Source organism: Dysidea avara, chromosome 3 (assembly GCF_963678975.1).
Source record: "Dysidea avara chromosome 3, odDysAvar1.4, whole genome shotgun sequence".
NCBI classification, from domain to species: Eukaryota; Metazoa; Porifera; class Demospongiae; order Dictyoceratida; family Dysideidae; genus Dysidea; species Dysidea avara.
The window spans coordinates 39,723,188-39,747,821 of record NC_089274.1 but is presented as its reverse complement, the minus strand read 5'-3'; the positions used below and the strand labels follow the sequence as shown (position 1 = coordinate 39,747,821).

The window sequence follows — 24,634 nt, the reverse complement described above, 5'->3', positions numbered from 1 at the left end:
TAAGTATGCCCAAAGCCCGAGGGCGCAGCCCTTGATACATATAAGACAAATCACGAGTGCCTGTGTTACAGCTAATACGTAACACTTCCGTTCAGGCTGATAGCCTTGATGCCAATACGAGTGTAACCACTGGATTCATTTTATATGCATGTCTGAAAGATTCAATTATGGTTAGGCAGCAAGTAATGTTGTAGTTACAATTGTTATAATAAACGGACGAATCCTATGGATATCACGGAAAAGTCGAATAGGGCAAATTTCGGGGAAATTACAAGTGTTTTAATGCTTTTGCATTGTTTAAAGACTAATCACAATGTATACTAAAGACTTAAAAGGGTAAACTTTGTTATAGAGTAGTTAACTTGTGTTGTCCGTAATGTGCATTCAAAAATGTGCCGAAATGCTTGTGAATACACTGTAAGACTAACTCTTACCTTTAAGTAACATTTCCTAACTTGTAGAACGGCAAGGATACTGAAACGCCTTCATTTGAGTGCTTCTTGTGGCAACACTTCAATTTGTGGTAATCATCATGTGAGCATTCCCACAATTGATTCGGTCTGAGCTTGTATAAAACAAACAGTGGGCAATACCACTATCTCATCCACATCAAGGCCATGCTTGCTTTGATAAAAGTGGCTTGCTCTTTTAGAAGTGTAACCACTTTCCCGGGATACATTTCAAGGTACACCGGTGTACATTTAGATGTCTCCCTGTAAAGAGGTATACATGGCAAATGTATCCTGTGGAATTCCTTTGATCTGAGGTGTGAAAGTGTTACATTGTAAGTTATTGTATGGTGATTGCACAATTCATTCAGCAAAAACATGACCAGGAAGGGAACCAGAAACACATAATTAATTTATCATATTTATATTATGATTATCCACTCGAAAACAGTATCAAACACAGCAATGACGGTGAATAAACTTCTGAACACAAACTTAAAGCTTGCTTGAGTGTTAAGCTAGTTATTTCCTCCTCAATTAAAAGTGTACTTTCCAGTTACATGGCTGTAAATAAACCAAAACACAGACTGTGCAACCTTCAAAATGTTGTGCTGAAGAGAGACTCTGTTGCTTGTTTGGTGCCTGTTCTTCAGTTACTCCAGTGACAGGTGGTGATCAGACCATCTCAGATCATTTTACATTCAACCACTGGCAAAGCTGGCTGCTACAATAGAATATGTGTATAATGTTACTTATTTAGGCTTGTTTGTAGCCAAAGCTACTATACAGGCTAAACATGGGAAAGGAATGGAAAAAAATGGATTGAGGATTTACTAGTATAGCTTAATTGTAGTACAGCAGCCCTAAACAATATTGCATGCAATACAAGCCTCTGTAAGTGAAATACGTATTGTACATTTCACTAATAATGTCATTCATATCACTTGTTAGGAGGGTACATGTGTTGTATTGTGTATTAGTAATGTTATACTGGTTATTGTTACAGTTAGAAGAGATAAGGGATGGAGACATTATCTGTTTTCAAAGGTTTGTAACCATAATAAACTTATCTTGTTCCATTACTACATCAGCCATTAGACTGGCATACATCTGTGTGTGATATTCTACACTAATTAACAGTCACAGGAATCCTGTTGTCCCTGTGGCTACCTACATTTTTAAAAAGAAAATGAAACATTTCATTTAGTACATGTGTGTACCACTCATATTAAATCCCACAGCATACCTGTGAGCGTTTTAAACTTTACTTGTGATATAATACTTCACTTTTAACCAAGTCAAATTGTCATTTGTTATGCTGCAGGGCAGATATGTCACTTGACAGAATGGAATTGGGAACTGTACAAGATTACTTTAGGTAAATAACTGGCTAAATATCATATCATACTAGATAAAATTACTATTCTCCTCTAACTCTCTAGGGAACTATATAATAGAGTTGAAGTGATATTCTGTGATCACAATGTACTCAGTGATCATGGTATAGCAGTCCCACTCGACCTGAGGATGAATTACATTCAGATGGCTAAAGCTGTCGCTCAAGTTTTAGGTGTTGATTGGCAATACTTGCAGTTCTTCATACCCGGTCCAAATCACCCGTAAGCAATGCACATGAGCCGGAACACACACCTTCACTGTCTATCTGGGGATCTTCATCTCCTCTCCAACCCTCCATTGGAGGTATCAACCCATCTAGCCAACTGAATAATTTTTTTTTTAAAACCCAGGCAAGAGGACCTCATCAATGACCTGGTCCAGAAATGAACAGCATCTACTAAAGCATGATTTAATCCCCGTTGTTGTTGACTTGTAAGGCCTGTTCAAAGTATCCACCTCATGATCAGGGACAGAGGTGCTGTCATTGGCTATGCCACCAACCATGCACTGGTGTGTTACCAGCGTCCACACACAATACATTATGTACACACACAACGAAGTAGAGCTGTGCGATTGTGACTACAATTGCAAGTGATTACTATATACCCAGTAATCACGATTGTGTAATTAATTGCATTCTGTGTATTCTGAGCTGAATGCTTTTATATAGAAAGGTTTAACAGTCATTTGTCTCTATTTGCGACCTGAGGCTTCCTTTACTAGTATTACTTATGATTCTATGGTGATAGTAATTTGTTAAAAGTCAAATAATTATTATTATTATTAGTGCTCTTGACAGTGAGAATGTACTATTTTGATTAATCGATTAATTCAATTTTTTGCGATTATTACATATCATGATTAGTGCTGTAATCAATTAATTGCATGCATAATCAATATAAACGCTTAGCTCTACAATAAAGAGAGCAAAAAATTCACAACCTACAACAGTATATGATCTATGGTACTCGAGCATGCTAGCCAATCCTCCACTAGCCAATCCTTGGTCATTTTCAAAGTACACTTTTGCATTTATATAACAGTTAAATTCATACCTAACATTCTGTACAGTAGTCTTTGCTTCCACAGACATCATCTTCACATAGCACTCATCTATTTAAAAACACATGTGTAGTGTCTGCCCTTTTTAAAATTAACTACCCAAACTCCTCTGCTATGGAGGCATGCTTGGAAGCAGGTATAAGGAATTAACACATAAGTGAGCTCAATGGGAACAAACAACCAATTCTTTATGTGATTAGTCACCTAGCAACACTCATCACCTCAGGCATAACTCTACTAGCAGTACATCAATAGCCCCAGGCTTTAGTAAACATATCAAGTTAAACATTCCCTCTTTGTCAGATATCATCTACTCAAGAAATCTAATGCAGAGTAACATACTTATCTTATATATGGTCCCTGTAATGTGCTATCCTATCCTCCACACCACATGTGCTTTTAAATGGATAGGCACTATGCAAAGATGATGTCTGGGTCTGGAAACAAAGTCTATTGTATATGGACAACATTAGGCATGAAAAATAACTGTTATATAAATGTAAATGTGTATTTTGAATGGGATGATACTTGAATAGGATGACACTGCATAGGATGACTTCTTGGCTGTTTATTCATGCTGTTTACTCAATTGGGACTCTTCTCTCTGTCTTCTCACTTTACAGCGTCGTGCAAGATCTCGCATGATTTCTACATAGCCCAAGCTATCCTATTCAGTGTCATTGCCGTGTATTCATCACATTTCATCAATTGTGAGGTATTTCAGTACCCAAGGAGGTTCAGTATTGGGCTCGCATGTACGCTTCCACCTTGTCTGCTTTCAGGGTGACCTGAAAAGCTTTTCATTGAGTTATATGGTTAGGGATATATGACATCGGATACTATGAAGTGTTGTCAATAACTAGTCCTTGTGAGACACACATTTCAGTATCCTAAATTGTTTAAGGTTAAAATTCATTTATTAAGCTGTTTCATTAGTGATGATATCATGGGACTCTATATGTTTTCTTATTTTACCTTGTTTTGTTTTTGGTTACTTTGTAGATATGGATGCCTAAGGTGAATGTAGCCCCTAAAAGTTGTGGAATAAAATATTGTCTGGCTGTCAGATACAATTAAGTCCACAACAGAAGTACCATAATTGTCATGTAACAATTTAACTTGAGGGTATACCGTATAGCGGGAAAGTTTGGTGGGGATAAAGTTTGGCGAATTTGGCGAATGACCAGATATTCACTAAACTAAAACCATCCAAACTTTCCCACTTGTCCACTTTTAGTATCACGTGAATTGGCCCAGAATAAACACTGGCGCGTCTTGGGAATCTTGGAAGTATTTTTGAGTTGTTAAGAAAACCGAGCAGTCAACTCACCCATTAAGAGAATCTAACCTAATGGATGATTATTATCAAGTCTACAGTTGGGTACTGGAGGGTTTGCACAGAAGGCAGAGCCTGTATGACTGAGGTGCTTCAGATCCCAATGGACCATCATATGTAAGGTGATAGGCTACCGTCACCCACCATTACTGTGATATATGAATGGAAAGCTCAATGAAACGGTCAGCGCTGCAAGTGTCTGCCGTATTTCTCCATGAAGGGATTTGACTACAGCGACTGTGCTAGCATGTCATGTCCATTTCCAGTTTCCAGCTCTCTCAGTTCCCAACTCTTTACTAAAAACGATCGCCTTGTATATATGGAATCCACGGATCACATTGTCTGTACAACAAAGCTATATGTCTGCTCATCCTCATGGCGTGCGAGTCCACACAGTGGCATCACTATGATGAAGAATGCTGATATGCGGCTCATGAAGTTAATTAGTGAAGCGGTGCCGATTGGTTCATCAATTCGTCAAACTTTTTTTTGCCATTTACTTTTGATGGAGAGATTCGTCAAATTTTATTCCTGCCAAACCTTCCTGCTATATGGTAACTTATAATACAACAAGGTCTTCACTCATGATTTGTTCCATTCCTCTTCTGCATACCTGTCTGATATGAAAACATTTGTGATAAATCTTTTTCTTTTTTTTTGCACCTGTTGAAACCCTTAATATTTAGTTTGTCACGTTGTATAGGAGATATTATAAACATTGCATTTCTCTCACAGCTGTGCTCAACCTGACATACCCATTCAACACAACACTGAAGGATCTCTAAGAGACTTTATTAACTGGAAATCTAAGCATGCAGATCATTTTTATTATGAAAAGGTATTGATGCATACACAACTACAGTTGTTTTACAATAATGTTATACAATGTTGTGTGTTTGTTATGCACTGTTGATTCAGTGTATACTTGGTAAACTTAAAATTACTACCTTGTCGTGCATGTACATTTCATTTTACATATTTCACTTGGTAGTTATCTGTTCGTATCGACGAATTTGAAAGAAAAAGAGTATTCAAGTGTTTCTTTGTTGATGCTCATTTGAAAGAGGATGTGAGTATAGTCTTTATAGCACTCACTTATTTTGTTGTTCTCAATACAGAGAGAAGTTACAGTTTATGTTAACAAAGATGGAACAGTGAGAGACTTACTGGATGAAGCTGCTACTCTAGTAGAGTTTACAGACACCATAAAGAAACTAAGGTAAGGATAGCTCTGAGGAGAACAAGATGTGTATGATATAATGTACTACACAGACTAGTAGAGACCATCCAACACAGGATAGTCATTGTTCATCCTTCATCTTATCCTGTCAGTGACTTAAATATCCACAGAATTATGAGAATTGATGTGAGTTAAACTGAACATATCATGACACATGGTAGGTGTGTCATGCTGCCTAAAAAGCCAGCACACCACACTACAGGGATGTATCAGGAAGAACAATAGCATACATAATACTGCACTACTGTACATGTTATCCAATTGCCTTGTCATTTGGCACACATACTAAGGTAGTTACTTACCATACCTACAAGACAAACCACTTATAATAGGACCATGTTGAAACTTGATGTGTGGGTCATCACAGCTAAAACCTTTTTGTGGCTGCAAGTGAATATGAGTAACAGCTATAGAGGAACTATAATACAAAACCGAGATAAATGATCAAGACTCCTAATTATAGAACAGTCATCCTAACTGAACAGTAAAACATAAATTAAATATGTCACAATACAACAAATTGTCTTTTTCTTGACCACCATCACTGTGATCATAAAAGTAGTTGAGATTGCAGTCATTTCTTCAGCTTGGCTGTTATTATAGATGTAGTTATTTTGTAGGTAGTTTAACAATATTTACATTTTGTATTTCCTCAAAATTTTATAAGAGTCAGTACCAATTATCTAACCCTGGCCTTATTTTGATGTTACTCATATTTTGTTGGTTTATAATAAGCTTTGTGCTACACTGTGCAATATGTTATTGTATTGTAGTATGTAGTGGTAGAAATGATGTCACTAGGCATTTTATCAGTCTCAGGTGGGGAATTTTATTTGAGAATACTATGATATTGTGACACATGTCAATGGTTCATGAATACCACCTTAGCTTAATTAGTTTTGGCCATAACAATTACAAGAACATGTTAGTGCACACTTGTGGGATGCTTTCATTTCGGTTTTAAATTTCAGATCAACTTACCAAACTGGGTAGCGCCTAATCACTGGAATGGACTACTGGACTGACATTTTACACATTTTCAAGGGTGGGGTTACTATACATTTGGGTGACTTGTGACAAGATTTCAACACTGAGTGGTGAATATGATAGCTGTGATAGTGGGTTCAATTAAATGTATTCTATTCACTGCTTGACGGTATCCACTCTACTGTATAGCAGATACTGACATGTAGGTAATCCCAAAAATGTTTCTCTCACTGTTAGGCACACATGATTATTGTGATACAACTTTCTATAACATTCGTATATTGTAAATTGGTGACTGGTCCATGATATGTAACTGTGTTCACATTAAATTTACCTACTGTATGCCGTTGTACTATGATCATGCATTTTCTACTCCTATTAGCAGCTACAGAGTGCTATACAGGAAATATAGCACAAATACAGTGGGCGAGAGACAAATATAGCACGAGGCGAAATGGCATTGTAATACAATTAACAGAATGCAGACATTTCATTTCAGTAATGACCAGCTGTGTGATGGGATCTAGTTTGTGTGTTCACACACACCATATATGTGTATCGCAATAATCACCTATGCCTAACAGTTAGAGAAACATTTTTGGGTATACCTACATGTCAGTATCTGCTATACAGTGGAGTAGATACTGTCAAGCAGTGAGTAGAATACATTTAATTGAACCCATTTGGCTTATCACAGCTACTTTGAAGATCATATTCACCACTCAGTGCTGAAATGTTGTCACAAGTCACCCAAATGTATAATAACCCAACCCTTAAAAATGTGTAAAACCAAAAAAATGTCAGTCCAGTAGTCCATTCCAGTATTCCAGTCCAGTGATTAGACACTACCTACCAAAGTGATTGTCATGTAGTTGTTGATATGTACAGCCGCCACAGTGTGCCACATGTGTTGTGTTATATTGTATGTAGGAGATCAGACATGATGAAGAACCACTTCAGGAAGATCAGGCACTTATTCCAGTAGTACATTTTAATGAAGTAAGTGAACTGGAGGATTATAACAGATATGTCTCTCATGCAGCTTACTGTGTATGTGTTTCTTTTGATTCAGGAAATACACAATACGTTTGGAATACCATTTCTTCTACCACTGACTGATGTATGTGTGATAATATCCCATCATGAGTGACATGATCTACACATTGTTACTATAGGGAGAACATTTGTCAAGTATAAAAGTTAGAATACAAAACCTCCTTGGAGTATCAGATAAGGATTATGAAAAAGTAAATGAGTTAACTTAATTGGAACTAGTTTATCTTTTGCTGTCGATATGTAGTACAAGTTTGCAATAATTGCAAGTCCTACACAAAGAGAAAATTTATCAGAAGGTACATTACCAGATATCACATGTCTGTACCATAATCTATTGATAATTATATACTTAAACATTATTTATCACAGAAAAAGATGATAGACTATATATTAAATATTTCTATGGGGAGAAAGGTATGTGATATGTATAATGTGGAAGCTAATATTGATACATACATGTGTAGGACCATCGTCCTTCCCCCAGTTGGGATTTCCATTCTTTGGACTGGATCATGTCAATAGAAACCCTAAACGTTCTCGCAGTATATTTGAAAAAGCTATAAAGATCCATAATTGAATTTGTACTATATTATAATATTTGTTCTTGTGTTCTCTTTGTAATATATATGAAATTGTGTGTACTGTTGTATGTGCAATGCCATACCCTGTTTTTATGTACTTCACAAACTCTATTATATTGGCACATTAGAAATCAAGTAACACTAGTGTATCTTCACTTTGTTGTTGCATTTCTTGTAGCCCAAAGTCAGTAAAATTTCTATTTTATATTTTAACAGTCATACTTAGTTTACACTACAGCATGCATAACAAGTGCTATAGGCTAGTATATAATGGATCACTATAAGTGTTGATGTACAAGTGACAATACTTTACACTAGATCCTGCTGGTGTGTTATAGCAAGAGTTCATAATATAGTATATAGTGCTGTGGGAAGGAGTGTCTAACTGAATTACTTCCATGGAACACACTGTGTTAAGTTACACCTGAGTCTGTTCAAAGAATAAAGACTTGACCTTATCAGCACCAATTAATGCTAATCAACAGTTCTCTATCACCAGTGGAGGTATGAGAAACTTAACCCAGTGTGTTTGTACAGGCTATATTGACAGTAGGACACTCTCCCCCACTACTATATTATGAACTCTTGGTTATAGTTGTACGATAAGAGGGACTTATTGCAGGTTTGTGTTGGCAAAATCGACTGCAAGGAGTGTGCTAGTACTACCCAGTTGTACTACCTTGCCACAACATATAGTTACCAACTTCACTTAGATAGGACCAGCCTCAGTTTATCATCTGAAGTCCACACCATGATTATGGTCTGAAATAGTTATAAACAATGGAAAGATGAACTGAGAACTCAGTGGCGGATTTAGGGGGGTTTCTAGGTTTCCATGGAAACTTGACCCCCTTTGAAAAATGATTATGCATGCACAATAGTTGAATATTTTAATTAATTGCGGTTTGAAGTGATGTGCATGCTCAGCACTCCGTAAATAGGCTCCATAAATATTTATTTACAGATAAATTCAGGCTAAAATTGTTGCCAAATGCAGTCTCAGAAGTCTCAGAGCATATAAATTTCCTGGGGGAGCATGCCCCCAGGCCCCTCTAGCACATGCATGGTGAGTGCGCTTCTTTGCACACTCACCCATGTGTCCACCTTCTAAACTGGAAACCCCCTTTTAGGCCCTCTAGATCCATCACTGGAACTATGTACTTCTGAGGGCTATCAAACTTAATTATATTTGCGGGACTAATCTTTTGGAGTGTGGGAATCAGAATAATTTACTGGAAAAAATGTAATTCTCTTTCAGTGTGCTCTTTAACACTTAAGAGTTATAAACTAACTAGCTTGCTTCGGCTTGCTTAGCTAGCTAGCTAGTAGATACATAGGGAAATAAGCTATATAAAAGTCCCACCTCATTGTCAGGGTAGGGGGCCAACCAGATTGGCAAGGTCATCTGGTCATGCATGCACAATTCAACCAAGTAATAAATTCATCTCATTTCTTGATCTTGCTATAAATTGTACACATTGCAATATGGAGAACTATTATAGCCCATAGCTAGTTGCTTTTTTGAGTGATAGTTGATGGGAAAAGTTCATGCTATACGGTACCGGTAATAGTTTACGGTATGAATATGCGGCATGTAGAGTTCAAGAGTTAAAGCTCCTAATCGAATAAGTGCGCACCGAACAGTTCAGTTGGACCAAAGCAAACAGGAAGAAATGTCATACTTGGGCACGAGTTCAGATAACCACACGATAGGTATGTTACCAGTGGTTCTAACAGTTCTGAACACGTAATTTGGCCATGTAAGGCTCTATCTTGCCTTACCCTTTATCACAGTACAAACTATACGCAGGGGTCCTCAACTCTAGGAATCGTGGGACTTAATCAGGAATAAAGAAATGTTAAAATTTCCCTTGTAAATCCTAGTCTCGCGTGGCCAGACCGCTTTTTCTCCCACGGCGCTTATCGATTAGAAATTATAAGCGCCTGCTCGGAAAAGGGTCTGGTCTGGTTAGAATTGCTGAGTCGTTCTTGACACCTCCAGGGTGGCGGAGGTGTTGAATGGCCACGTCATCTCTAAGCGCCTCTACATCGTTTTTTCACTATGGAGAGTATGGATCTCGGTATGGCTCGGTATGGATGCTTCACCTGAACCTTCACCACAGCAACATGAAACTCATCCTCGAACTCGTCTGAGTTTTCAGGACGCGTTGTCATGTACATTGACGACTATGGGCCTTGCTCCGTTAAAGCCGAAACAGGTATAAGAGTGTCGTTCTTTGTTCCTCGCATTGTTCAATGTTTTCTGTTAATGTAAAGGAGGAAGCTGTTCGAGCATTTGTTAAAGGCAAAGATGTGTTTGGTATTTTGCCAACTGGGTATGGCAAATCAGTGATTTATGCTATTCTACCATTACTGTTTGATTTTATGTTAGGTAAGTTTCTTGAAATTTTTGTGCAATATGTCTAAATATGTTGTTTAATGTTAACGAAGGTTGTGCTGGTAGCATTGTTGTTGTCATTACACCATTAATTGCTTTGATGGTGGACCAAAAGAAGAACTTTGCACCTACTGGAGTCTCAGTAGAATTTGTTGGGAAAGCACAAGATGATAACACTGCCGTAAAGAGAGTACTTAAAGGGGAAGTACAATTAGTGTATATAAGCCCAGAGAATATTTTAAACAATCGAAGGTTTCGTGATATGTTGCAGAAAAGCAACTACCAGCAGAGACTAGTGGCAGTTGTAGTGGATGAAGCTCATTGTGTTCAGATGTGGTAAGAACAAGGTGTGATTGACTCTTAATATCAATTTTTTTATGTGCAGGGGTGAAAAATTTCGGAAAGCTTTCTTCAAAATAGGATCTCTAAGAAGCTTGGTGCCTAAATCTGTCAATGTAATGGCACTTACTGCTACAGCCACTGAGCAGACTGTTGCCACAGTGAAGAGGCAGCTGGCCATGGATGATCCCATTATGGTTGGCTTGAATTTGGATAGATCAAACATTAAATACATTGTAAAGCCGTCTATAACTCTAGAAGAGTTCACAACTACCATTGCCAGTGAAGGCGCTTATAGTTTCTAATCGATAAGCGCCGTGGGAGAAAAAGCGGTCTGGCCACGCGAGACTAGTAAAACATGTGTTGTTTGTTTTTGCCAAGTATTTGTGTTGCTAATGTTTTCCATTTAATGTGATCCGCTTAATAAAAGCCCATCATTTTGCAGTCAATTTTGTTATAAACTGAGTAAAGAGAAATCTTTATTTCGTGGGTACAGTAAAGGACACATAAATACATCTAGTTTATGATGTGTATAGAAATTAAATTTACTATTGTATTTCACACATACAGGAAAATCCCTATAATTTGGTGGATTTGCCAGTTAAAAATGAGCAGATTGAGCTAAGTCCCTGCTTCATAGCTTGTTTTAGTCATGAGTTATCATAGGTCACTTAAGTGCCTGTGTCATATAGTTGCTGCATGTACAAGCTGTAACTCCAACATAAGATGCTGCAACTTTGACTGTCTACTACATTGTTACTATATATAGATAGCAGAGACGCAATAAAATGGAATTTAAGGAATATGCAAAAATGACAGGGTTTTGTTCAGCTGGTCACGTACAGTACATCATCGCTAGTACAATTAATAACTTTATAATGAATAAGGGTTCCAGTGATAAAAATAACTACTAACACATAGCTGCGTGGGAAAATCCCTACATTGGTATGTTACTATCATCTGTTCAATACCAAAGTAGGGATTTTCTCATGGTAATATGTATAGCTACCAGTGTTACGTAATATTATTATTTTTGTGGTACCTAAGTAATATAACGAAATACGCTATAAAAACAGGTAATATAACTTGAGTTATTTTACTGTAACGAGTCTAATATTACGTAATATTATTACTACAAGTAACGAAGTTACTAATCTCGTTAGTTATCCTCTGAGTAACGCCTAGCCACAACGGAGTAACGAATCCTACTGAATGAAGCTTATTCACCAGCTTCTTACTTATAACCAAGATTTGCACATTGTCCAACAACGCAATCATGTCTCGTGATAAGGCAGTAGTTTCACATGTGACAGCTTAGTGCCGCGGACACAAAGTAGTATAATATGTAATATTATTATAGTTACTTTATTATATGAGTAATATGTAACTGTAACTAAATAGTTCAGTTGCAAGTAATATGTAACTAGTTACTTTTAAAAAGTAACTTGCCCTACACTGATAGCTACCATCATTCATATTACTACTGCAACCTTACTTCGTTTTAAGTTAATAAAATTTTTAATTGGTTTGCTATAACATAGCTATGTTAGACATGTTTGGCTGTAACTACTTTATTAGTGTATCTCGATCTCCCTGATTGTCTTGAGTGAGTTACTTTGTGCAATATGTTATTAAGAGACGTAGTTTGCCATGTCTAGTTTTCTGCAGCATAACTAGCTAGATTATTAAGAGGCATGGCCGTGGTGTGCTCTAATCTTAACAAGTCTGGTAGCATGTTCTGATCACTTAGGGGAAGTGGTTGGTTTATGTAATCGTTTAATAAGTGTAGCTACACGTATCTAATCCACTTGCAGTAACTAAAATGCTTCAAATTATAGTTTTGTCACTTCTGAATATGCTCTTCTAAGGAAAATGTCAATGCAGAAACTTAATGCCTCAGTATGGTTGTTCCCTTGCATGAAGAAGAAGATGACCATGTAATTGAGGTGCAAAGCACAGAAGGCAGACACTTGTCGGAACCAGAAAAAGTAGTGAGTTTGTTATTGTGGCACATAATGGTGGCTGTGCGTTGCTTCGTTTGACTTCTAGCCTTGCGACTATGGTCAGACAGGCAGACCATAATTTGGGTTTCAACAAATTCTTGTTTTTAATGCTGGATTTGAAGCTACATAAGATTCCATAAATGTGATTTTCGTTGAGTATGGTGTTTGTATGATGGTTTTGACCACAACATTTTGGGCACTGCCTATCATTTTAAAGGGGAACCCTACTATGGCTGTATATAGCACTACCACACTGTTTGATAGTAAATTGATGTATTACTACATTTTGTTTCTGCTGAATGCCTTGGTATTTTACACAGTCTTACACTGCTTGCATTTTTCAAAACTGTTTATGAATTAGTATTGGTTTGGTTTATACCTTAAAGATGAAACTGACAGTGTTGTGGAGATTGATGAAGATAATTTTTACAAACCAGAAGGAGTAGTACGATTTTCCATCAATAGTATAAGCCACTTGAGCTCTTCCATTCTGAGTAATCCAACAAACATTCGTGGTCTACCATGGTATGTCAGTATCTTGTATCATCCTAGTGTTGACTGTATTAATATGTATGTGTGTCATGTGTTTGAGGTATAATTTGGTGATTATTGTGTTAAATGGTATAAGAGTCAGAAGTTACTTCAAGTATTTGAAAAACTTGCCAACTTAAAATTTGGTCAATATCTAGATGTATAATTCATCCTTCAAAATACTCTATCAATTTCAAGACTACGAACATATAGACTATATATTCACATGTATTATAGTGACAACTATTATACTGACAACTATTATACTACAGGAAGCTACTAGTGATGCCTCGTGAGTCTGTTACTAAGGAAGGAAGGGTGAAAGGTCTCGGAGTATTTCTACAGTGTAATCCTGAGAGTGATGAATTGCAGTGAGTAATATCTCAAAAGAATACAATTTTATGCTAATAGTTGTATGTACAATCTAGTATTACTTGTATTGTGTATACCATACTGTACATAGTGTGTGCTTATCATGTACTACTACTATTGTATTCTTGTAGGGGATATTCTTGTTAGGGTGTAACTAATCACTGGACCGGACTACTGGACTGGAACACTGGACTGGACTACTGGACTGACATACTTTTGGTTTTTACACATTCTGAGATTGGTTTTATTGAGTCTAGCTAACCAAGGGTCTTCAAAAAACTTGCAGCCTGCTACAGGAGTAAGCAAAAACTGACTTCTCACTACTTGTTGTGTTCTACAGCATTTATACACTTCTTAGTATTGTGTTTTGGAGATTGTAATACCTAGCAGTAGCTAACCAAAAATCATTTTACTATATTTGTGCTCCCTATCTTACACTGTATCCTTGAACTAAATAGCTCAGACCCCTGGGACACAACCTATCCTTCCTAAGATAATCTATTGTAGCTAAATTTGTTCCTACATGTAATATACAAACTCATTACACAACTGTAGAGTTTCTTCTGCTATCATGATTAGTTCTTACATGTGCTGGTTGGCGTACTATAATATGTGACCAAATTTATTAGCATTGTACAAGCTTGCTACTATCTCCAATTGGTTAACTATAACTAGCATATTCCCTGTAGCATACTGATAAGTAGTATAGGTGTATGTACTGTAGAAGAACATAATAAATAGAAGTGAAATCACTAGAAGTCAGTTTTTGCTTACTCCCACTCCTCATACTCATCATTTTAGTAACAGACTGCAAGTTTTCTGAAGGCCCTTGGTTAGCAGGAATCAATAAAACCAACCTCAGAATGTGTAAAAACCCAAAATATGTCAGTCCAGTAGTCCAGTCCAATGTTCCAGTCCAGTAATCCAGTCCAGTGATTAGTTACACCCTTCTTGTTATGCTAGAGCAACAATAACTCTAGTTAACTTTGCCAATGAGAAAGACAATCATTCCAAAGGTGTGTATATAAAACTGTGTACTTTTGAAAGCTGGGAAGTTTGTTTAATTTATAAGGTGGTAAATGGTATTATTATTTTTTTGTTATTCAGATATTGTACACCTGTACCATTCTAAGGAGAATGATTGGGGATATGGCAATTTTATTACATGGCAGGTAATAAACTTTAAGTGTATAAAAATAATTAAAAAGCCACTACCTAATATCATATTGCCATATTAATATGCTACTTGAAATATTTTCCAGTATGGACCTTATCCGCAATGACGTCATAATTGACAAAATGGCCATGTATAGTATGGGAATTTCGTATGTAATCACTAAAATGAACTTTGTTTGCGGATTTCACAACATGTAACTATTGGATAATAAAGGTAAGAGGCTAGTTAGTGTAGTATGCCAATGCGAAATAGTCCCCCAGATGAAACCAGACTTAAGTTTTGGTATCGATGCAAAACCATGCACATTTGTCTTGAAATTAAGTATGTATGCCTCACCTTGTCCCTTGCTGCAGTATGCAAACGTTAACATAGCGAACCGCCATCTCTGCCAATATCCCCCTGTACAAAGTGTCCACACTATCGGCCTCCATTTAACGCTCTGACATCATTGCGGATAAGGTCCATTTACAGAGGTGAATAGTGGGCATTTGTTGGAATTATATAATGTTATTACGGTTATATTACATTAATCATTTGACATTGTCAGTCCATGCTATATTACATGGTGGTCCATCCGTCTGTGATCATGTTGACTCCTGTACCATAGCACCAGTCAACTCAAGATTTGCCTCATATTAACTGCCATCCTGCTGGCACCAACAAGTTTATTCAATTGCTGTGCACTAGTACAGCCGAAAAATTACCATTGTAGATATCCGTGCATTGGTTTTTCGAGCACAATTGCTTCACAGGGTTAATCAGGTGTCCACTGTGGCCTTGCACGGTTGATCTACAGTAGAAGGCACACCCAATTGAGAGGAAACGTGTGGCAATTTCTCCTCTATGGGGTTACAATGGAGTAGAACCCTTAAGTGTTTCCTAATTCATTTCTAACTCAAAGCTCTCTCCTACAAATAATTTTGTAGTGGATTCATACCAATGGAGCTCACCATAGTGACCTTACAATTCGGTAAGTTTTGTTATGGAGCATACAAGACACACAATGTGGCCCAAAAAGCTGAAGAATGAAAATGATATTTTCATACAGGTGCACAATTCTTATCTGAACAGAGCAAAAGTTGAGTCAGCCCGTATACCAAATGTAGATAGATTAATCAACTATTCAGTTGTCTAGACAAAATCAGGTCCACTGAGCTATTCTGTACCAAGTGTGCAGTTGAGATGCTCTAATAGTGCAGTCACTCTATTAAAACATTCAGCTAAGTAGCAAGTCATCTTGTAGAGCGTTCAGCTAAAATTGCAAGTACAAATTGTGTAAAATAGTCCAAAAAAGCACAAAATATACAAATAAAGCTGTTGCACATCTCTTTAGCCCTTGGCATGTCACAGTGTGTACAATATACACATCATGGGCTTTCCTTTCTCCTCCTTCGTGTCCCATTCTTTTTGTTGACAGTGCAGTGTGTCAATTCGCAATAGTGCACTAGTTGATGGCTTTGTGTTGCTGCTCACAATAATAAAACATATATTTAGCACCACACCTCCAGCAGGCAGAGTAAGTAGATTTGTTCTAGGCAGCTTCACGTATTATGTAATAGGCAGAAAGTGGAGTAGCTACTTTGCTTATATAGAGACAAGACACTTTGATGATGTACAATTGTAGTCTCATGTGTCTGGCAATGTTCCTTCTTGTGATGTGAAGTTTACTAGCTGATGAATTATGTTGCAAAAAGTTCACCAACTAGTGTAGAGAAAATTTCGTAATTTTGTATACCATAGGAAGTACTGGACCCCAGTAAAGGATTTATTAAAGATGATGGTATTGAGTTACAAGCTTATGTGGTAGCTGATGCTCCAGAAGGTAGCATTGAATATTATCTCTACAAACCAGAAGGAGTAATACGATTTGCCATCAATAACATCATCAGCAAGTTGAACTCTTCCATTCTGAGTAGTCCAACGTACATTCGTGGTCTACCATGGTATGTCATTATCTTGTATCATCCTAGTGTTGACTGTATTAATGTGTGTGTATGTCACATGTTTGAGGTTGGTATGATACATTGTTTTGATGGCTTAGTAGTTTAGTAATTTTTGTAATTCTTAAGTGTTCGAAAACTTACCATATTACTGCAAACTTGGAATCTAGATGCACACTTCACCCCTTAATACACTTTAAACCAATTGACTATGAACATATAGACTATGTGTTCATGTGTAGTACACACACAACTATTCCACTGTTGTACACTACAGGAAGCTACTAGTGATGTCACGTGAGTCTGTTACTAAGGAAGGAAGGGTGAGAGGTCTTGGAGTATTTGTACAATGTAATCCTGAGAGTGATGAATTGCAGTGAGTAATGTTTCAAAACAATCATACAATTTTTATATTACAAATGATGATGCTAATGGTTGTATGTACAATCTAGTATTACTTGTATTGTGTATACCATACTGTACATAGTGTGTGCTTATCATGTACTACTACTATTGTATTCTTGTAGGGGATATTCTTGTTATGCCAGAGCAACAATAACTCTAGTTAACTTTGCCAATGAGAAAGACAATCATTCCAAAGGTGCGTATATAAAACTGTGTACTTTTTTTTATGTGTTAGGCAGTTCCTTTAATTTATAAGGCGGTAAGTGGTATTATTGTGTGTTTGTTATTCAGATATTGTACACTGGTACCATTCTAAAGAGAATGATTGGGGATATGGCAATTTTATGGCATGGCAGGTAATGAACTATGTGATCTCTGGTAAATTTGAATATCATACAGTACAGTAGTAGAGATCACGAAGGTTTGATCACCTCTAAACCAGTGTCACAATACCTTCATGTCGCCTTGGCAGTATTGGTTTGGTATAACCAAGTCCAAAAGTGCCTTCGTATGACCTGAAATGCTTCCAAAAAGTTGCTACTGCTAACTCACTGACTGGCTAGACAAGCGTAACTCGATAATGAGGCTTGACTTTTTCACTGTTCGATGTTGCTTCAGCCCGACAGGTGCCTTTTGACATACCGCAGTACGTACAATGCATGCATCATGGACTTTATCTCTGTCCTCCTTTGTGTCCCATTTCTTTATGCTGACAGCCCAAGTTGTCGATTTGCGGTAGCACAATGGCATCCCTACATTTGTAACAGGAATTGTCCATATTTTTCCATGGAGACTGAATTAATTGCAGGGTTGCTTTTCTCCTAATGTTCTTTGCTTGTAACGCTGTGCAATGGGCTGAACATAGCTGAAAGCAAAAGGTAATAGCTTGAGTCAGTAATTGATAATTGGGGCACACAAATCGTCCGTATTTTTCATCGTGACGGATTGATTGCAGAGGCACTTCTCCTACTGTTCATCATTTGTAGCACTGTGTAACAGGCTGGGCATAGCTGTAAACAAAGCGTAATGGCCACTTCACTTTCCAGTCAGTAATTGATAGTTGGGCGTGCGCTCAGACAAAAATGTTAACTCTGGTGCATTCTTTCTTTTGATGCGGTATGTGCTGGTTCACTAGTCATAATAATGTTACAAAAAAGTAAGCAAACAAGTATAAGGAAAATTAGGAATTTTAAGTTTGATTAGGGATCATAGAAAAAAAGTAGGGAAACAAGGGAGGTTGCCTACACCTCCAGATATACTTAATCCCTAGTTCAGTCATGGGCATAGACTGAAGTAGGGAATAAATGTTCACTAGTATATCTGCAGGTGTAGGCGAACTCCCTTTTCTCCCTAAGTCTCTAATAGACAAATTCCATAATAAGGCTTTATAGCATATAGAAATAACCATTGCCCCTAGCAACCATTATTTTTAGGTGATAACGTCTAAAATAACTTCTCCAAATTTTGAAAGGATAGCTTATCTACCGTTGCCCCTAGCAACCTAAATTTAACATTATTTGTAGGTGTCAATGTCTTAAGTCACCTCTCCAAGTTTTAAAAGGATAATGAAATTTGTCCATTGAACTTAAAATTCCTTATACCTGTAGAAATAATAACTGGGTACTATTTGTTATTTATCATAATTTATTGCCATGTTAATGTGTTAGCCAGTAAACTTCAAATTTGCTGCATACTGTATTAATTGCCATCCAGCTGGCACCAACAAGTTTATTCTAGTAAGTCCCATTCACTGTACAGAGCCGAAAAATTGCCATTGTCATATGTTCGTACATGAGCATAATTGCTTCACACTTAATTGGATGTTAACTGTTGATCTACAGTAGAAAGCACACCCAATGGAGAGGAGTTTCTGTATGGAGGTACAATGGAGTAAAACATATTCTCAAGCATTTCCTAACTCTTCACATTTCAAAAACAATGTACTTAAACTCTACAAGTGTACTCTCTACTACAGGAGTGTTCTGTGGTGAATTTCATATCAAAGGAACTCGCCTTACAATTCGGTTTCATTATACGTAAAGGCAAATATACATACAAGAGATCAAGACACTTTACAGTGGAGTTGCATCTGATAGATCAGCCCATATAGTACAAAGGAAAACCATTGTGTCATCATAGAAAGGCATTCGGCTGTCTAGAAGAAATCAGATCAAAAACCACATCAACTAGTGCTTGATCAGGATACTCTAATAGTGCAGCCACAAAGTTCAGCTAAAAAATTATAGTTGCAAATGATTTGCAATAAAATAGTTCAAATAGACACCAAAATCTTCAGTCTTCCTCTGCAGAAAAGAAAAGGATTAATAAGCAAGCCTTATTCATATCTTCACTGTAGTTTTTCCTTGTGGCTTCACAATATAGGATATACATGGTCTTAAACAGGAGGTAATTCATGAGATAAACAGTACGAAGCAAGGTCCTCATGGTAGCAAGTGGTGCCCTTTCCCAGGGCATAGTTATTTGCAACGTGCATTATTTGGATTTCAAAGGGCCAAGGAGAGCAAACAGAGACTTACTTCCAGTCTATTTTAAAACACCTAATAGCTATACTTCTGTTCCTTCACCAAAACAAGGAAGAGTGCTGCCAGAGATACCTTGCAGATCATGCTGAAGACATTCACAATGATACTGGAAATATGGTGGAAATATGGATGTTACACATATGTAGATGATGATGAAGAGAACACACTGTTGAATGGCATCTTTCTCATGATCACCCCCCCGCAAAGCAGCGGTATGCGGAAAACCATAGTTTCCAAGAAAAAAGTGGTTTTACTAGTCAAGGAATTAACTTAGCGTCCTGTTACAGACATTAACTGCCAAAGTTGCTGAATGTTACCCACCACTTTCTTGCATCTAACCACAATGGATTGTTTCTTTGTCCGTTGCTCATACTTAGCACAAGCTCCACCTCTTCTGCCATTGGTTTAAGGCCTGAACTATGAAATATTTCAGGTTGGAGCTATTTCACATAATTTGCAATCAAACTAGGATTGTTAGTTGGTGGTGAAACTGCTTCTCTCAACTTCCCAATGTTGCTCACATCCAGCACTCAATTCGCTGTAGCAAGTCTTCCACTTTGCAGCATATTCAGTCCAAACTCTAATTCAGTGACAAAGATTGCTGTCCACCTTGTGTAGGCCTGGGTTATGCACACCTCCTACATGTACACAAGTTTGGTGTAACTTCTGACAAAGTGATAAGAAATGCAGCAATATGCATGCAAGTCTGGGTCTCCCCAGACAAGAATTTATAGTTGGTAGCTGTCAGTAAACCACTCTCAACAAAATTCAGGGTCCTTTCTCATGGTTGGTCGACACTTAGCCTTGATGTAGGCAGTGTCACCTGACTTGGCCATTTCCAGTACAAATAGGTGTCCACACTGAACCCCAGTGTGATAGTTCTCCACTTCTTGCTTTCAGATATGTAGTAAGTTAGTAACACTGCTTTCCCTGACTAGAGGAAAGTTATCATCGACCCAGTCATCAGCTGGCAGCTCATCATAACTGGGTGATGGTGGGAATTCCAACTTTCCAAAATGGTAGCACTTCCAATTTCTTCTTCGGATCTATCTGTATGAACAATATCTGTCACTATTTAATTTAGTTCTTCTCATAAGAAACCTCTCAGCTGTTCCACTGTCCGGGAACTATACAATTCATTTTAAGAAGTTGCATACGGCTTATTGTTTTGACTGTTGTGTATACTCCAATAGGAAGTACTGGACCCCAGTAAAGGATTTATTAAAGATGATGGTATTGAGTTACAAGCTTGTGTGGTGGCGGATGCTCCACATGGTATCAAGTAAGTGTAGTTTCCACTAAATCTCATTGTGTATGTGTCACCTTATCAGTTGGGACTCCAAGAAGCATACCGGTTATGTTGGACTGAAGAGTCAGGGTGCTACTTCTTATTTGAACTCTTTATTGCAGACCATGTACTTCACTAACAAGTTCAGGAAGGTGTGTACTGATTTGTGTACTTATTTGTGCACGTGTGCATGTTTCCATTCATATTTAGTATTAATTTTATGTGTGTATGTATGATACATTTCCTTTTTTACTGTGACTACTTTTACAGCTCTCACGAATAAAAAAAATGAAACTTGAAAATGATTCACCTCTCTTATCAAACGGTACAGTCATACTGTTTAGTAGGGTTCCCCCCCTAAAGTGATGTGTGCTGCTAATAAAGCCGCGTCAAAAAACCTCACGGAAATATCACACGTGGCAAAAATCACATTTACGGAATAGTCTTACTCCATTTAGCATCAATTACCTTCAATTAAATGATCCTCTTCTTCTTCATGCCAGGAAACCATACCAAGGCATTAAATTTCCATATCTACACTCTCCTTGAAGGAGTCTATTTGGATGTCACAAAACTGTTTGTGAGGCATGTAACGGACTGGTAGCAGCTAAGCTGCACTTAAAACAATTGCCACACCCCATAAACAATTAGAATGCACCACAACAATGATCTTGCTCCGTAGGAAAACAAGGCGTTGTGTCACACCTACTAGCTTGATCTAATATCTGAGTGGCGAGATAGAGATATCCTAATACAGCAGTCACAGTCACATGTGCATTTCATAGCTATGCTCTAACAAAAATAGTTAACAAACTAGTGTAATAAAAAATTGACCCAGCGATAAAAAGCATTAATGCCGAAGTAGGGATTTTCCCACATTGCTACAATTCCAAGTAGCTAGAGATTTTCCCTCATAGTTACCATCATCTCTTGTTTCACTACTTTTTATTGCTGGAACCCTACTTCATTTTTAAATTAATAATTTTTTATTGCATATTATTTTCTACCTTATAAATGTGAATTAAAAAATAACATGTATGTAAAGTGAAGAAGAAACCAAAGCAGAACCCAAGTGTAATGCTAACCAAGGTTTCCTGGTAAACACAATGACATCTTTTACTATTTGTATGAAGGTAAGTTCATGGTGAGTTCAAGTCAAGCTTACTTTTTGGTGGACGGGTGCACTCTCCAACACTAGTGGAACTCATCATAAACTTACCTTCATGCAATTAGTGTGTTTGGTTGTAGAATAATAAATTACAGGTCTGTAAAAGTGACTATTTTACCATTCTCATAAATATATGTGTACCATTATAGGCAGTGTATCAAATACCGACTGAAAATGCTGATACTGTTAAGAGTGTGCCCCTCGCCATGCAGAGAATATTTTATGAATTACACCTGTAGTGTTCTCATAATGGTGTGTATATGTTTGATTGTAGTGATAAAGCAGTAGCCACTCAAAAGTTGACAAAGTCATTTGGGTAGGTGTACATGTGTGATACATCAAGTGGTATTAACACATGTTATACACATCAGGTGGGAATCTAATGACAGTTTCACACCGCGTGATGTACAAGAGTTGTCCAGAGTACTACTTGATAATCTTGATGATAAGATGAAGGGAACTGTAGTGGAGGTGTGTGTATGTGGGGTAGTGTAGTGTGTGTGTGTGTGTGTGTGCACGTGCGCGTATGTGTAGTAGTTGTAGTAGTAGTATGTGATGTATGCATGTGTTTAGCATACTGTGTTTGTTATTTGTTTGTGTGTGTGTGATGAGTACAAGCCTGTAGTTAACATCTTATTGTATTAGCTGTGCTTACCCAAACCCCGGTGCATGATTGGCTTAATTTGGGAAACATTGGGCAGCCCACAACATAACTAAGTGAAGTGCCTGACCAAGTTAGTACATGGTTTCTGCATTACACTTGTCATCTTATGACTGTGGCTATTATGTAACGAGCATCATGGTCAATCTACCTGGCCAAGCAGCTTCACTGCGCCCTTTTTAGTCCTGAGTTACCATGTGTATGCATGGGTGGGTGGCTGGGTATTTATGTTTTCGGCATGATAGCTTGATTTCTCCCTAATGATCAAGGATACAATACTTGTCTGTAATAATTTCACCAGCGTAATGCGTGGTATGCGCATGCATACTGTACTAATAAACGACGTGTGATGCATGTGACCCATTGTCCCCCCACTACCCCTGTGTCTTATAATATTCTGTTAACTTTTATTTACTGAGTAAATAACATTATAGTGAGTAATGCGCATGCACATTTACTTAAACCGTTATATATTGTTTCTTTTTCATTCAGGGTACTATTCCACAACTTTTTGAAGGGAAAACGGAGGTACGTGGTACATGTATGTGCATATGTTTGTACATTCATAATAATAATAATTATTTAGACTGTTAATATGTATGTAGCAACACTCAAACACTGGTGTGTTGTGAATTTTAATCGCATTGATGTTCAGAAAACAAAACCTTCATTAGCTTATTTGCTAAGATAATCTGTTTGTTTACAGTGGCTAGCGTGCTTCATATAGAGATAACAGCTTTTGTCATAAACACATTAACCTATTAGCAGCCTTTGTCCCCACATAATTGCATGTGTCGTCACTTTTGCTATTCTCATTTAACAGATTGTGCATTAGACAGGTGCCAGTTACAGGGAATATGTGACGTACTAAATCTGTGAAAGTTAGCACATTTTATGAGATCTTTTTTATTAAGTCCTCATTATCTATGTAGCCAAGGGAATGCTCTGGTGAAGCTTCATGTGCTGAGAACCTTTAGAGGTATAGTGGTGCAGAATAGTATCAACAGAAAGATCAATTTGTATGGAAAATAATTGTGCTGGTCAAGTACACCAGGTGGACACATAATTTATTTTATCCAAAAATAGTGTCCTTCAAAGTGTAGCAGGTTGGGCTAGGAGGGAGGCCAGACAAGATGGTACTGACATGTAATTAACTGTATGCATGTGGCCTAAATATTTCAAGGGTAAAATTTTCACTCTTTCGAGGTTTTTTGAGTTAACAGTGAAATTTTTATCCTTGAAAATTTTAGACCTCTGTACGTATATTACATACACAGAAAAATTTGGAGTTTTCAACTAGAGTAGGGACCATAACACATCAATAAAAAGTTGAAACAAGCTGGAGTAGTGTATGATATTAAATCATATTAAAACAATAAGAAGTGTTATATCCCTACTGTGCATTTCCATTATGGTATCTTGGGCACAGTAGGGATATAACACTTCTTATTGTTTAACTGTGATTTAATATCGTGCTCTACTCCAGCTTGTTTCAGTACTTTTTATCGATGTGCTATGGTCCCTACTCTAGTTGAAAATTCCAATTTTTTCTGTGTACTTGTTTGTTAACTTTTTTTTGTAAATATTATTATTAGGACTGGTGAACCCACGCTTACCGCATCTGAAATGGCGCCGCGTGCCCCAGCTATATCAATTATCATCTGAAAAGTGAAGTATCCATTACGCTTCGTTCTCAACTG

General features: G+C 37.3%; 2 protein-coding genes and 1 pseudogene across 5 annotated transcripts in view; all 3 read left to right on the top strand.

Annotated features, from left to right (window-relative positions):
* LOC136250950 (ubiquitin carboxyl-terminal hydrolase 7-like) overlaps positions 1-8,311 on the top strand; it is a 40,207-nt gene extending 31,896 nt beyond the window's left edge. For 2 of the 4 annotated variants that reach the window (XM_066043298.1, XM_066043296.1), the window contains 13 exons: positions 1,456-1,496; positions 1,774-1,827; positions 1,892-2,068; positions 4,981-5,083; positions 5,237-5,314; positions 5,364-5,464; positions 5,518-5,611; positions 7,403-7,471; positions 7,515-7,592; positions 7,648-7,719; positions 7,773-7,824; positions 7,898-7,942; positions 7,993-8,310. In XM_066043298.1, the coding sequence (XP_065899370.1) occupies positions 1,456-1,496; positions 1,774-1,827; positions 1,892-2,068; positions 4,981-5,083; positions 5,237-5,314; positions 5,364-5,464; positions 5,518-5,611; positions 7,403-7,471; positions 7,515-7,592; positions 7,648-7,719; positions 7,773-7,824; positions 7,898-7,942; positions 7,993-8,105 (1,077 nt within the window). In that variant the 3' untranslated portion in view covers positions 8,106-8,310. Of the gene's footprint in view, positions 1-1,455; positions 1,497-1,773; positions 1,828-1,891; positions 2,069-4,980; positions 5,084-5,236; positions 5,315-5,363; positions 5,465-5,517; positions 5,612-7,402; positions 7,472-7,514; positions 7,593-7,647; positions 7,720-7,772; positions 7,825-7,897; positions 7,943-7,992 lie in introns of all 4 variants that reach the window. The other 2 variants (XM_066043295.1, XM_066043297.1) reach the window with 2 other exon arrangements.
* Positions 8,312-9,687: 1,376 nt separating this feature from the next.
* The window catches only part of LOC136250948 (ubiquitin carboxyl-terminal hydrolase 7-like), a 32,593-nt pseudogene continuing 17,646 nt past the window's right edge, over positions 9,688-24,634 (top strand).
* On the top strand, positions 9,994-11,151 carry LOC136251618 (ATP-dependent DNA helicase RecQ-like). The gene is made up of 4 exons (XM_066044076.1): positions 9,994-10,328; positions 10,387-10,501; positions 10,561-10,843; positions 10,893-11,151. The coding sequence occupies exons 1-4, from the start codon at positions 10,203-10,205 to the stop codon at positions 11,149-11,151; spliced, it is 783 nt and encodes a 260-aa protein (XP_065900148.1). The 5' UTR covers positions 9,994-10,202.

Bases quoted from the DNA above. Each gene is read 5' to 3' on its own strand.
- LOC136251618 (XM_066044076.1), top strand. From the start codon at position 10,203: ATGGATGCTTCACCTGAACCTTCACCACAGCAACATGAAACTCATCCT. The intron at 10,502-10,560 runs GTAAGTTTCTTG...ATGTTAACGAAG, and splicing joins ACTGTTTGATTTTATGTTAG to GTTGTGCTGGTAGCATTGTT. The intron at 10,844-10,892 runs GTAAGAACAAGG...TTTTATGTGCAG, and splicing joins GCTCATTGTGTTCAGATGTG to GGGTGAAAAATTTCGGAAAG.